The sequence below is a fragment of the Pseudochaenichthys georgianus genome, chromosome 17, assembly GCF_902827115.2.
Source record: "Pseudochaenichthys georgianus chromosome 17, fPseGeo1.2, whole genome shotgun sequence".
Taxonomy (NCBI): Eukaryota; Metazoa; Chordata; class Actinopteri; order Perciformes; family Channichthyidae; genus Pseudochaenichthys; species Pseudochaenichthys georgianus.
Window position 1 is genome coordinate 18,322,060 of NC_047519.1, and position 15,195 is coordinate 18,337,254.

A 15,195-nucleotide genomic window follows, 5' to 3' on the forward strand; every position below is an offset into this window, starting at 1 on the left:
AACGGATCTGATACAGACTGATCCAGATTTGAATTGTTCTGATGTCAAAAATGACAACACACGGCCTCCGTGTGTTGATGGGACATGCTCCCTACATTTTCCCCCTGCCTTTCGCCAGTTATTAAACCGTCCTTTAACAAAACTCCCTTTTTCCTACTGGTAGTGTGTTTTAAAAGAGCGACCAGTCCAGTGATGAGGAAGTAAAACAAATATAATGTTCGGAAAAAAGTGGACCTTTAGGCTTGATGTTGCCTGCTGTCCTCAAAGGCCTGTCTGGATTTGAAATGTGTGTGTATGCGTGTTTTGTTAACAGTGCTAGTGTATCTGAAATGTAAAACAAACTAGTCAGATTACACAACAAGTTACATTTTTCGGACATTTAATGCAAAGTCCATTTGTATCCTTAAGTTGAGTCACAAAGCACTCAAAAAGAAAACGGCTGCACTCGATCCAGTGAGCCTGAAGTAAAAGTTAATGCAGATTGGTTAATTATTCATGAAATCCACCATTAAACTGATACTGGCCCAGCGCCCAAAATATGTGTCCTCATTCCCCCTAAAAACATTGGGTGGAAAACTGATTTTTAGCTTGAGCATTAACCCCTGCAGTGACAAACTAAACACTCATTGTCTCAGCAGGAGGTAGTAAAACCTGATAAGTCTCCAATTTGATTTTGTTTTAGGGCTAATTATCTATCTTTACCACTGATATTTCAGGACCATGGACAGATGCATATCAAAATGTAACAAATACAAGTTTAGTCCATGCTTCTTCCACCACTGTTGTTACTGAGCGCCCAGAACTAAATAGCATTTTGATTAAAAAGCACATTTGTAAAGCTTGTATGGATTATTTGTTGTTGAAAGTGAAGTCCTTTTTTTTTACACAAATTAAATAATTGAACAACAATTCGATCGGGTTTTGCCCCTGATGAAGCAGACTAGAATGTGTATTATTGAGTTGTTAATTTGATAGATTTTGATAATAGCTATTTTATGTCTGCGTTGCTTAATGGTAGTCTACTGTGCAAAATCTTTATTTATGTCAAAGGATAACATCATCCATCCTATATCATACAGAAGCACTTAACTCCCCTCCTACTGCTCCCCTGACTGAACGGTATTATTAAACATTCAGTGTGTGTGTGTGTGTGTGTGTGTGTGTGTGTGTGTGTGTGTGTGTGTGTGTGTGTGTGTGTGGTGTGTGTGTGTGTGTGTGTGTGTGTGTGTGTGTTGTGTGTGTGTTGTGTGTGTGTGTGTGTGGTGTGTGTGTGTGTGTGTGTGTGTGTGTGTGTGTGTGTGTGTGTGTGTGTGTGTGGTGTGTGTGTGTGTGTGTGTGTGTTTGTGTGTGTGTGTGTGTGTGTGTGTGTGTGGTGTGTGTGTGTGTGTGTGTGTGTGTGTGTGTGTGTGTGTGTGTGTGTGTGTGTGTGTTGTGTGTGTGTGTGTGTGTGTGTGTGTGTGTGTGTGCCCTATGCATCGATCCTTTAAGAAACGTCCACTGACAAGCGGAGCATTGCCTAGGGAGACCCAGATGCTGTCGTCCTCTCCTTGCGTAACCATGGTGATGGTGCCTTCAGTGACGGATTGTGTCTGTTTGCCTCACTGTCAAAATATATGTGCACAACACACACAGAGACACACACTAGAGTGTTTTTGTGAAGCAGGACCTGTGTGACGGTTCAACAGGAGCAGAGTGACAGATTCAGGTGCAGCTTTCAGAGTATGTTAAAAAGGAAGCCTGCAGGAGGCAGTGTGTGTTTGCCACAAACATGTAGGTCATATATTTCCAGGTCTGGGTGTCATTTCCAATTTTTCCAGACATGTCCTACCTGGGAATTTAAGTAGTACTTGTGACAGAATAAAGAGCTTGTCTGAGGTTATGCTGATGTTGGTTTTTATCTCCTTGTAGGTCCAGGGATGATGTCATCAATGATGTCATCAGGGGGACGCCAAGACCCACAAGGACAGCCCGCCTTCAGCTCTGACTACCTGTCTGGTGAGGGGGAAGGGAGGGAGTGCTATTTATGTATCACACAGTTGTTCTATTTTAGTGTATCAACATGTGCGAAATCTGTGCAGAGTCACATGGGATCTTTTAGTTCCCCTTTTGGATCAGTTTGAGAAAAAAAAACCTTGCCAGTTGCAAACACTTCTGGGCATAGCTTCAATGATTTGAATATTTAAAAAAACAGAAAATGTCATTCCCCTTCCGACTATTCCTCTCTTTTTTACATCCTCCCCCATCATTTTGTCTCCCTGGCTCTCTGGCCCCAATGTACTTGGCTAAAATCTTTCTCCTTGATCCCCCTTTCACTCTTTCTTTCTCTCCTCCTCTCTATCTCTGTCTTTGCAGGTCCTATGATGGGTGCGCGCACGGATCAGTGGAGCATGAACAAGACAAAGGACAACAGCATGCCTGACTCATTTCTAGGTCCACTTTACTTTTTTGAACCTCTGTGTCATTTTAACCTCTGAATACAAACTAAAGGGTATCATATTATCCCTTCTATCTGTTGGTTTACAAACAATACAGAATATAAAACCCTTTAAACTAATTCGGTTGAAATTTGGTGGTTGTAATGTGTTCATTTATTATTTAGACTGGATTTATAGAATATTTTTAATTATTCTGATGGCATTCATTATATGGTGAAAAACTGGACATGGCTGGAAGACATTTTCAAATTCGACTTAGTAGCTGTTAATAATGCTGCTAGTAATACCCTATAAATTAGCAGGCCAGTTCATTCTTAATAAGGGTTCATTGTTTAGTAAAGATAGCTATAACGTGCACTCACCACTACTAATACAGCTTCCTTACAGCAGATATTCTTAACTATGGTGTTAATGGCACTCCAGTGGCAGTTTAAATGTTTTATTTAAAAAAGAAGCTCCATAGATCGACAACAAATATTTTCGTTTTTTAAATCCATATTGGTTCATATATAACCCGTTCCAATCCAACTAACCCATTACTATAAGATTATTCACATGTCTTTAATATGTTTTCTATAAAATAATCCTAATTTTATTTCAAGGGAACTAAATGAGGGGTCCCCAGTTTATATTGTGAGAGGTCCTTGTCTGAAAAGATATTGAGAATCATTGCATTACAGTATATTCTTTAAAAACAAGCAGCAACCAGTTTATATAGTGTATGTAGCTGCAGTACATACACGTATTATCTGTTGGTGACCGGTCTCTGTGCTCTGTCTGTCCATCAGGTTTCTCTCAGTCTGGGATGGGAGGGCCCGTGGGGTCCAGCCAGCCCCCCTTCCAGTCCGGGATGGGCTTGGCTCTCGGCCAGACCGGGATGGGTTCTGCTATGGACAGCCAGAAGAGTTCGGGCCTGTTTGGTGTGGAAAACAAAAGCACCAGTGGAAGCAGTCCCTTTAAACCCAGCGATCCATTTTCCCTCGGTGGCCTGGGAATCCCCTCCATGGATCACTCTGCAGGTATCACAAAGAGGGTTGGTTGCATGTGTTCCTATTTGCAGAAGGGGCGGGTGGAGACAGGAGAAGAGGAGAGAGGAGGAACAGGTAGTGGTAATCTCTGCTGAAGAAGGTTTACCTGACACTCCCAGTAACACAATACTGAGCAGGTGTTTTTGTGTAGTTGTTAGGGAGGGCTGGTTGTATTTTTCACACAGAACTGGAGCCCCTGGAATGTAAATCCTTGTCAAATCTTAAATTAGCTTGACTTGATTCTCATACGTCATGCACATTATTATAGGAAGCCCTGTAGCATGGCAGCAGTGGCGGATGGTGATAGGAAGTAAGAGCCTGATCACCAGGGCACATTTGAGCAGCAGAGGGCAGCCTCTCCTAGTTGTTTCCACTGCGTTCAGCTTTGTCATCACCACTGGATTCATCGCTTATCCTCTCTGCACTTTACTATTCTTTTATCTTTAATGTGATCAAATGAGACTTATGCAGTGGCCATAAAAAAAACACATAATTTTATGTCGATGAAAATACCCAACACTGCAACCATGACAACTTCTGTTGCCTTTTATCATTCATTTTTAATGTTTACTACGCTTGAGGGAATAACAGCTGTGTCTTAACTGAATGTATGGTTGCCTAGCAACAACACAAATCCCAGGAGAGGATTTAAAGACGAAGCAGCACATCATGCCTTTCAGGGTCTTTCTCTGTAATTATGCACACATTCAAGCTGCTTTAATAAAGACATGCTTGCAGTGCTGCACATAGTTATTTTCTCCCATTAACCTAATGTTACTCTCTATGTCTGTTCAGCATTAAAGCTTTGAGAAATAAAGATTTTAAAAACACAACTAAACAAAAAATTACTCGGCATCTGAGTTTCATTCCTGCAGAGTGTATTAATCATTCAGCACGCTCTTATTCAGGGTTTTATTTTGTATCTCTCCTCCCTTCTGTTTTGTTGGTCTGCTAAAGATAGACCAGCTAACGGTACATGCTGGTTATGTAACAATTACTATCCTAGTTCATTACAGGAAATTAAAAAAAGACAACTCCTAGAAACCAGGGATGAATTGAGGGGAGATTGTCTGTTACCCAACATCAGTTGCTGTATTGACTGACACACACTTAGTTTTTCGAATGAAAACCCATTCAATTTTCAGGGAAGAGACTAGTGATGTAACCAGATGCTGCTGTTCTAAAATAAATGTCCTTAGTGAACCGCTCTATTAAACAAAATACCTGCACACACTCTAGAAATACGCCAATCCTGTTAATACAAAATAAGCTTTGGATTAACTAGCCTAATGTTTGATCTTACTGTTGCAGATTGTTTTAGAAATAAAATATGCAACCTGCACAGAAAATCTAATTCAGAGCATATGAGCTGATGAAGATGGAAATCTGTTTTTGTGTCTTAAACTGCGCTAATCACAAAAGTAATGAGGGATAAACCAAGCTTAATATCTCAAGAAGGATACGCTCTGTTAGTTCAGAGTGCAGTGTTACTGGAGCCATTAGATTCATGTATCTGTCAGAGACCTCGATTATGTATAGTACAAATGACTGCAGTGAAGATGTTATTAGTACATATTGATATAATATTCAAAATGAAGGAAACATTAACAATGACTCGCTGTGTATTTAACTGCGACAGTAAGCAGTGGCAATGAGCATAACATAATGTCTATTGAAGTAATTTGTCCTACATGAAAGATGAGGACTTGTCAAATGCAATGGTGTGTTTGAAAGATATATAGATCTAAAGCTTATGTTTTTGAGTATTAGTATTTGTTATAGTTGCCAGGCAGAAAGAACATTTGGACTCGTGTTATGTCTTCTGCTTCTTCCTGTCTTACATCAATGGATATCGGATAAAGCAAAAACCATTAAACCTTTTATTTAAATAACTTGTTTTACAGAGGGAGCTTGTCAATATGTGCTTCTGTTTGGTCAAATCATTCCACAAAAACCACATCATTCTGGCTGTATTTGGAGGGTTTTTTCTTCGACGGCAGGAATATGAACAGCGCATGTACAATAAGAGATGTGCTGGATACATCTTAGTACAAATAACTCAATTGCGGTTCCCTTTCTAATTCACACGTTTTTGCGACCCTGGTGCATTTAATGTCTAAGTCTTAGACTCTCAGTAAAGAAAAGGTATTTTTGGAGCTACAAAGCTTGATGCTATATTTACCAACAAGCATCCGGCTCTTCTCGGAGTGTGTATCTGTGCCTGATATTTAAAGTCCTCTACACACCTGCTTCTCTGTGTGTGCAGGGGCTAGTGGGACTCGCTGACATGAAACCTCTCACACGCAGCACTTTTGCATAGGCTAAAAGTTAGAGGCAGGTAGTGCTCCAACATGACTGTTTCACTTGGCAGTGTGCCAGTCTCCAGATTAAGATGTAATCCATTTTTAATAACTCATCGCATTAAATATACATGATAATGCTCCAGTTTCATCTCAACCTTGAACTGTTTATAGCTATACAAGCATTCAAGGCCAAAGGGAGAAGATAGCTAAAATGAAATAAGTCAATCAATTCAGAAATATATGAAAATGTTACAGATTAAAGGGGTATGCACCTTTTTCTGCCTTCACATTAATATCCAGTGATGTAAAACAGAGGAGGGGTCGATGAACACTGTGATAGAACAGTTTTACTTAAAACCGGGTGAAGACATGATGAAGAGAAATGAGAGCGGGATATAGGTTAGATTGAGAGAAGGACTGTATAAACAAACCTCTGTCTGTTTGTATCTGTCTGTTCATCTTTTCCTCCCTCATTCTCTCTGAGGTAATGGAGTGCTTGTCAGACATTATTGAAAAATATTGCTTTGAGGAAAAAACATAAACAACGATGATGAATTCCCTCCACAAACAGGAGAATAAGATAGTGGGAACAGAGAGATGAAAGGGATCAATTCCGTGCAAGCTTTATTCTTTGTGATAAGTAAAAGCTTGCACGTGCACATTTGTCATTGTGTTGTGATTCTGTGACTCATTCCACATGTGCCATTTTTGGATCACTTTTTGTGTTTCTGTATGTGGGACAATGATCCTTTTTCTAACAGGATTCTTTAAAAATGCATGCATTTTTTTTAATCATGCATGCTGGATCCTATTTGAAATGAGCTTGATGCATTTACCTTGTAAAGTTGCTTCAGTGCGTGCGTTTTGCTTTGCTGTGTGTGCCTGCTCCCTACAAGATCAGATTTACCCTCTGGGTCATGATCATGTTAAAAAGAGGTGAATCAAATATGTTTTCCACAGGGAGACAATCACACAATAAATCTATTGTTTGACTGAAAAGGGCCAATTTAAAACTCAGTCCATTCCAGACTCCATACAGAATTTTCAGATTTTAAAATGTACACATTAAGATTAAATCGCCCCAATGGATCTTCTGACTTTTAATTGATCTTATCATACTGTATTCATTGGGATTAATATAGATATATGTATAGCCTCCAGTCCTACAATTTTACTATACAAATATGGCACATTTGAAGAATTGAGACACAACCAAGTAGATACATCAAAACAAATGATTCTGAACGGATCATCAGCGCTGAACCTCCATATGTCCAAATAGGAAATGGATAATGCACATATAATTACATTTAGTGAAATATAGAATGTCTGTTACAGGTAAGTAAATGACAGGTTGATTGTATTTATAAAAGCAGGCACCATCACGTACTTCATATGTTATGAAAGTGTTTGAAGGGTTATGCCAAAAGGAGCTTTAAAGCAGTCAGATTATGGTTACAATGGCTTGAAACAGCCAGGGGGGACACTGAGAAATAAACTGCAGCAATCCCTTATGGCTTTAGGTGGTCAACACATTTTTATGTTCCGTGACGGAATAACCAGTTGCCCAAGGTCCGACAAATTCATTGAAGCCTTTCTATCTGTAAGCAACACAAAGAAACATTGATTAGGATGTTTGGATTGACAGAACTTTTGCTACAAAACCTTAAAACTACCTCAGTTAATATGTGGGACGGCCTTAATCCTCTCCGTAAACCCTCTGATTCTATTAATACTGACACATTCACAGGGAGTGGCATAGTCTAAAGAAACCTGATCTTGATCCCATTGGTTATGGGTCTTACAAGCTTTTTGAGCCAATATTTCACGTGTTCTAGTGCAACCACTGGATATCAATAATTCATTTTTCTTATTGTTTAAAGTCTGATTAGCAAGTTCAGTGTCCAGAAAGGAGACAAACTATATGACCAGATTGTCTCACAGGTAGTCAGTTTACAACGTAATATAAATCGGAATTGATGATAACCAATTGGTTGCGTAATTGCATTGCCTCCAATGCGTTTCACCCGCTCTGTTCTCCACACTGCTTACGTTCAATCAAAGCCTACTCAAACATGATTGGCCAATACTACTCTTCCCACAAATGGTACAAACATATTGCCCCAATGCCTAGAGATCATGCATTTACATGCAGATATCTGCTGGACAAGTTTGTAAACAATTAATAAATAAGGTAGTTTAAACCAGCTATGGTAACCACAATCTGAAGGCTTTTTGGCTCTGACACAGTATGTGATTGGTTCCTCCTCTTATAAAACCCTCCCCCCCTCAGCAGCTCCCGTACTCTCTCCAAGTGGCTCAATGGACGACAGCAGTCCCTCTTCCTCCGCCTCCGAACCCCTCAGCCCTGAGAGAGTGGGGCCAGGGGGCGAGGCTGACAAGCAGAGGCGCCGGAAGAAGAAGAGGAAGGGCAGTGACCAGGTCTACGACTTCTTGGATAGCCAAGAGAATAGCATCGGCCAATCTCAAAAGCCTGGGATGCAGCATAAGGGAGGAATGGAGGCAGAGGAGGATGAGGATGACGAGGAGAACTGGGAGTGGGAGATAAGAGAGAGTGGAGGAGGAGGTAGAGTGAAAGGCAAGAAGACTAAGAGTCGGGCAAAACTTCCCGAACAGTGGGGAGCGCCCCAGCAGCCCATCTCTCCGACGCCGGCTACAGTCGCTCCTACCTGGGCTACTGCCGACTCTGGTCATTCTGACTCCAACCCCAGCCCTGTTTTGCCCTCTTCCCCTTCACAATTTCCCACAAGTTTCACTAATCGTTCCAATGCTAGCCTTGTACCAGATTCATCTCCTCGCTCTTATGAGCCGATGTGTGGAGACGACTTCCCTATGTCTGCTAAAGATGGTCAAAAGGCAAATGAAGTGAAAGTATCGACCAGCAAACTTGAACCTACCATTAGCGCAGCGACTAATGTTCCTGGCAAGAATAGTTCAGCTGTGGATGTTAGTGATAGTCTAGCACTGATGACAGGGGAGAATCTTAGCCCAGTCTCCCAGACCTTCTCTTTCCTGGATTCAGTTCTCCAGACCCCTCCAGGCTCCACTCCTGACTCACAGACCACCACCCCTATCACTAACACTCCCTCCCTTGCTACAGCCCCCATGGCAAAGTCAGAAATGGGCATCCCTGCTTCACTAGCCACTTCTGTTCTTAACCCTTCAAAGGTTACTACAGACCTTCCTCCTACTTCCGTTCTGTCAACCAACCCATCACGGTTAGCTTCCGCTGACACATACCCTTCAACAACCACAGTCAAATCAGCCCTCAACGTCGATGCCAAGCCTTTCGTCCCCTCAGCCACGCTCATGTCTTCTAGCATGACTGCAGCATCTCCAGCTTTTAGTACAACAGCAGCAGCAGCTTTCACAGGAAGCGCATCTGCTGCACCCACTACCACCCCAGCCATAACCCTTAGTTCCTCACCTTCTCCCTTTAAGAATGAAGCCACTCCTGCACCATCATCATCAGCCACACCCCCCAAAAGTGTAGCCACGCCATTTAGCTCAGCAGTAGCCACTCCCCCTCCACCCATCACCCCTGCAGCCCCTCCTTCTCTCCCTGCACACTCAGAGCACCAGGAGTCCTCGTCGCCACAGCTCCCCCCAATGGAAGGTTGGTGAACTACAGGGAAGATTATGAATAACATGGAGAAACATTTGAACAAAATCATTGTAGACTAGGAAAGCAGGAAGTAGTTACTGTTTGTCTTCCTGTATGCATGGCTCTCTGTCTGTGGATTAAGTACCAGGCCTCCTTGGTGCTTGATCCTTTCCTCTATGTATTTGTAATAAACAGGGCTTGACACATTAATAGAGAGCAGCTCCACTTCAATTTCTTTTTTAGATATTCATACATAGAAATCGGCTGTTTACGACCATTCATAACACCTAAGAAATATGATTGTATCTCAAAAATGTACCAGAGAAACATTTGTGTCCACTATATCATCTGGTGGCATGAGTATGGGACACAAATGTACTGTGCTGGTCGGGCCCTATATTGACAAAACTGCGAGGGTAAACTGAAGTTGTCTGATTTCCCTCTGCCTGCTTCTGTGTATCTGTTACCATGATCATAACAGTTGAATCACCTGACCTGCTGCTTCTGATAGCTATGCCGGCATTGCTTGCTCCGTTGTCTCCTGTTTCATCTGATTGTCAGCTGCCTGTGTAACCTCCCACATTATCTCCTCTCTGTCTGTACCAAGACACACATAGCCTGGGTCCTTGCATGGCAAACTATTTTGCTAATTCCTTTTAGATTTATTAAGTCAATGTTATAGTTTATCAACTGCATTGAGCAAAAATGTTTGTAGTTGTTAAATCTGAGTTAATGGTAGACATGACTGCGACAAAACAATTGGTGTTGTGGTTGTTAAATGCCCATCCTGAAATTATCCAATTATCTTGATGCCTCTTGGGTTTATTGTGTCTATATTTTGTGTTTATATTACAACTGTTTGTCATTTATGTGACCACATTAAGAGTCTCACATTTATAGATGTTTTGTGGAGAAGCAGAATGCTTATTGTAGGACGTTCTGATTTAGGCATCAAATCTGACTCATGCTACTCACTATAGAGCAGATAAGAGTAAGACAATACTTAGAGTTTGACTTTAAGTGACCAAAGCAACCCCCCCACAAATTGAATAAACCATTCACAAAATTGAAAGCCAGAATATGTGTCACAAAGCTCTGGAAGACCTTTAATAAGGTTGCCTTGAGTAAATATATGTTTGTCATTTTATGATGTACACCTGTAATGTTTGCAATTCACTACAACCGCTCAGTTTTTGGTGACCTTGACAGTAATGTTTAAATTCAACTAAATAAGTATTACTGAGGTTATCTTCACACCATTTTCTTATGCCCCCGCCTCTGTTTTTACATGTGCACATGAGGGGGGCAGAATAAATACTCTTGAATCTAATGCATTCCATCACAACATCATCATTGTGTGGCCACTCTTTGATAATCCAAAATACTCAAATTATATTTTTCATTTTCTTATGACCTTTATTATCCACTGCAAAGATCCAAAATAGATTTTAGGTTTAAAAAAAGCTGTGTTCTTGACCCTATTTAAAAATGTTATTTGTGCTTGTCTTATAAGTAATCCCTAATGTAAACCCAACCACCTTCAAATGACAGGGTTTCCCCCAGTTGGTATAACTGCAGCCATGACAAGTCTGAGAAATGTCACGTGAATGACAGAACTTCAACATATAAAGCTGATGAGTGTAACAGCCAGCAGTGTAATGTCGGCCCTTATATGGCCTGCTTGACCTCTTATACACTGGGATAAACCCTGAGATGAGCTCAGTCTAATACTTCCTCCTCCTGATAATGCCAGGTTTCAGTCATGATGATTGTCTCTGGCAACATCCCAAAGTGCTGAATGAAGCTTTCATTTCCAGTGTGATTCTCTCTATGCTTCCCCCAGCACTAAAACATTACCAATTACACGCATAAAAAGGCCTTTATCCGGACAAAGCAAAACTGCCCTTTAGTCTCTAAAGCATCCTTAAACCTGAAGAAATTCTAACTGGAGTTTTAAAGCATCTTCACAATTGTATTTGTACTATAAGTTCTAACCCTGAGGCCTTTGTATTGTCGAGGCTGCTGATTAAATCACATTGAAGCTGATTCTGAACTGGCTGAACATTGTCTTTTTCTCTCCCCCTTCCTTTTTTCTGTTTCATAATGCCACCAACCATGTCACCTTGAACAACAGGTAAGACAAGTTCCTCTTTTTGCTTTTGGTATATTTTATGCGTCAATCTTTATTCAATTTGGAGCTCTGTTGGATACTTTGGACAACCTTGACCCACAGTAGCTCCTGCTGTGATTGTTGGGTTAAGGTTATTTCATGTATATTCCTGTGTGGTTTTAACAAAGGTGGCAGTGAAGGTTTAACATGTAAAAATTGAGTAAAATGAACTAAAACACTGTTATTTCAAAAGTTAGAAATCATTGTTTGCGCCCTCTTATGAGGCTTCAATGTTGACATGCATCCCGTGTCTTCATTTAGGTTGATCTCAGCATAGCATTACAAAATTAAAATCTTCAAAATCCTTTTCTGGTACAAACAATATTCTAACTGATTACATATAACTGTTGATGTTCACTAAATGTGGCATAGCATATGTAGTATTCCATTTTGACTAGCTGAAAAGGCACAGGTTCTTCTTAGATCAAATAATTATTCTTTATTTGACCAAAGCAAGTTTTGCATTCATAATGCTGCAAAACTGTTAAAGCATTTTATAAACAGAAATGGGCATAGCCTATACATTAAGATGCAGCTGTTGAATGAATATGTTGATATTTTATCAGTCTATTTTTATGATTGATATGAGTCAGCATTCCAAACTTTATCAGTCTGTTACTTTTAAGGGATTGTCACTTTATACCCAGTGAATGCTGCAAATTAATTACATTATGAACATCCTTGCCATTCTGTTACTAAGCTGTTTTCAACATCTCATGCCACTCAGTGTCTACCAGATGGTCTTACTTGTTAAATAAGGATGTTATACTTCACACCATATGAGTTGGTCTTAGTGTGCGTCATTGTATACTTGAGAAATTAGCTCTATTTTCAAAGACAAATGCACCTTAAACAAGAGGGTACTGTCCCATCTGACTTAATAGGCAGAAATAATTTATGTGAAACTTGACCCTTTAGCTTCTCTTCTGTGATTCTTTGTGTTGGTTGAAATGTTGTTGCTGCTGCAGAGTTACACACCACCCAAGCCTTTAATGTGTGTATTCAGTCAGCACTAAGTTGTCCCAAGGTGAATTTGTTGCTCTACAGCCGGTCCTCCCTCAGTACTGGATTTTGCAGATGCTGTTGCTACAGCACAGACACACAAACTTCATGGGTTTTGAAAAATGTCGCGTATTACAGTTTGTCAAACAGAGATGGTGCAGTGCAAATTGAGCTTTTAATATTCATTAGCTCATAAAGTCGAGATAACTAAGTTTGTGGATCTTTATGAGACCTCTTGAAAATCTTTATGAGACCTCTTAAACTGGCCACAAGAGTGCTGTAGCGTTAGAGTACTGGCCAAAATAACATTGACAAATATTATGTAAACGTTAACAAGATGCATTATGTTCTTTCCAAAACTCAATTTGCTTTAAAAGTTCAAATCTTTAGCAGATGTGTTGCACCACTTTAAAAAACAGTTTTACATTCCTTAACATAAATAATTAATGATATTATTTAATTGGCTAAGGTTTTTATACATGCAGCCACATATAGATCTACAACTAGATAAATTAACAGAGTCTGATCTAATCGTTCAATAGCAACATTCTAATTATAACTCATCATACCAATTATGATGAGATAATACATCATAATATTTTGTCACTTTATTGAGGTCACTTGTGAAATGTGGCTCAAACAGTGCTGGTGGAGTGCTTCTGTTTCCCAATGAGACTGGGAATCAGTGGACAGACGTTAATATAGTTATTGACAGCTGACTGCTTTTGTGGTTCAATGTTATGAAGACATCTGCTTGGCCCCTCTGTTTTTCTATCTGTCTGTTTTTCTTCCGACTGTGTGTGTCTATTTATAAACCTGCGTACTGCCTTCACATCTCTCTATCCTCTCTCTTTCATACAATATTGATGTCTGAGGCTATTTTATCCTTATGTAAGGCACGGACACCCTCACTTTTGATCATGCAGGAATGTGTGCTGGCTTTCATCCCTGTGTGTATAAGAGTTTCTGGGTATGTGTGTGTGATCTGCTGCGTGGTCATCATTCAGCAAGATAAACTGTATATATGTGTGTTAGAGAGACGGAGATAGCGTTTTTGTAAGCAAAGCAAAGAAGTAACCATCTTTTCCTCTGCTGGGAGTGCTGACACACACACACACACACACACACACACACACACACACACACACACACACACACACACACACACACACACACACACACACACACACACACACACACACACACACACACACACACAATGAGAGGCGATGACCTGGTTTTGTCCTTGAGAGCAGACAGAGTGAATCAAAGTGGATACTTTCATCACTGGGGACAAATGTGTGTTGTGGTTGGCTGTCTAACAGTGCAGATGAGATGGTGTTGCAGTGTGTGTTGGTTGTAAAACATTTGTGGGTGGGTGAGTCTCAGCACTACTCGCTGGCTCCATCTGGTGTCTGCTCGGAGAAGTGCAGCTCTGACAACGATCAAAGAACGTGTAGTGAGGAACATGAGACGCTAGCAATATTTGAAATGAATTCCATGCAAATAGTTATATTTCTGTTGCTGCGAGGAAAATGGTGGGCCAATAGAAATCACAATTCTCTGGTGATTCTTCTTTTCACTATTTGTCAGGAAAAAACTAAAACATGAAGGTCAGACCTTGACAAGTTCATTAGTTAGCAAGAGTTATCATCAAAAAAAATTACGATATATTGGTTGCACCACTACAGCTGAACTGCCAAAAGCATACAGTCCATAGAGCTAGACTGATAAATGCAGAGATGCCTCACTGTGATGTTTAAGGTAGAATTAAAACAAACAAAGACAACAATATACACACAAATAAGAAACCTGAGGGATAGATGTTGAGATCCAAGTAATATTTCATTATTGAGTATTGTCAAGCAAAATGTCAAAAGAAATTCAAACCCGGAAAGACACACAATCAGCAAAAATAGATCCAGTGAAATTGAGGTTTAAAGACAACTGTAGAGGAAGCGTCAACGTATTTTTTGTGGTGTTCTGGTGATGGATTTTTAAAAGAAGGGGTTAAATAATGTAGCATTTTAGGTTATTTGTACTTTGAAGGTGCATGATGTCTGGGACTTAGAAAATGTCTGCCAGACTTATGGGTATATTCATCCTAACAATAGCAGGGTAATGGAAAAGCCCACGTGAGGGCTCATTTAATTTTCCTGCATGTGATGGATTGTCAGGGTACCTTCTGCCTGCGTGAGGCCAGTGCCTGCTGGGTAAATGCAATCATTCTGTTGTATGTTCTTAAAGTGGAATTTCCCTCACGAGGGAGCGCTGCAAACTGCAGGATCTCATAAAGGACGTCTTAACGACCTGTATCCGTCTCTATTTTATATTCTCCATGCCTACTTTAGCACTATTCCTTTCAGTTCTGTCCATCCTTTTGACCATGTATTTATGATGAATTTGATGCCTTTCGCTTTCTTTTTATAATCTGCTGTTGCCAGAAAGCAGGAAAGTGAGTTTCCTTCCTCCTGCTTTTCAGTCATATCTGACTCATTAACAACTAACATCAATTACAATGTAGATGCAAGAAGATGCTGCCGATCTTCTTTTTTGGTTTGAAGTAATTATGCAGGTCTTGATTTTAGCAACATTAGGTTAGCACGCTAACCTCTTACTCTAACTCCTCTAA

At 40.3% G+C, this 15,195-nt stretch overlaps 1 protein-coding gene across 4 annotated transcripts in view; it reads left to right on the forward strand.

Annotated features, from left to right (window-relative positions):
* Window positions 1-15,195, forward strand: part of map4l (microtubule associated protein 4 like) — an 82,850-nt gene that overhangs the window by 20,486 nt on the left and 47,169 nt on the right. For 3 of the 4 annotated variants that reach the window (XM_034104323.2, XM_034104324.2, XM_034104325.2), the window contains exons 2-5: window positions 1,909-1,995; window positions 2,353-2,430; window positions 3,224-3,454; window positions 8,060-9,403. In XM_034104323.2, coding sequence (XP_033960214.1) covers window positions 1,909-1,995; window positions 2,353-2,430; window positions 3,224-3,454; window positions 8,060-9,403 — 1,740 coding nt within the window. The remainder of the gene's footprint in view (window positions 1-1,908; window positions 1,996-2,352; window positions 2,431-3,223; window positions 3,455-8,059; window positions 9,404-15,195) is intronic. The other variant, XM_034104327.2, reaches the window with a different exon arrangement.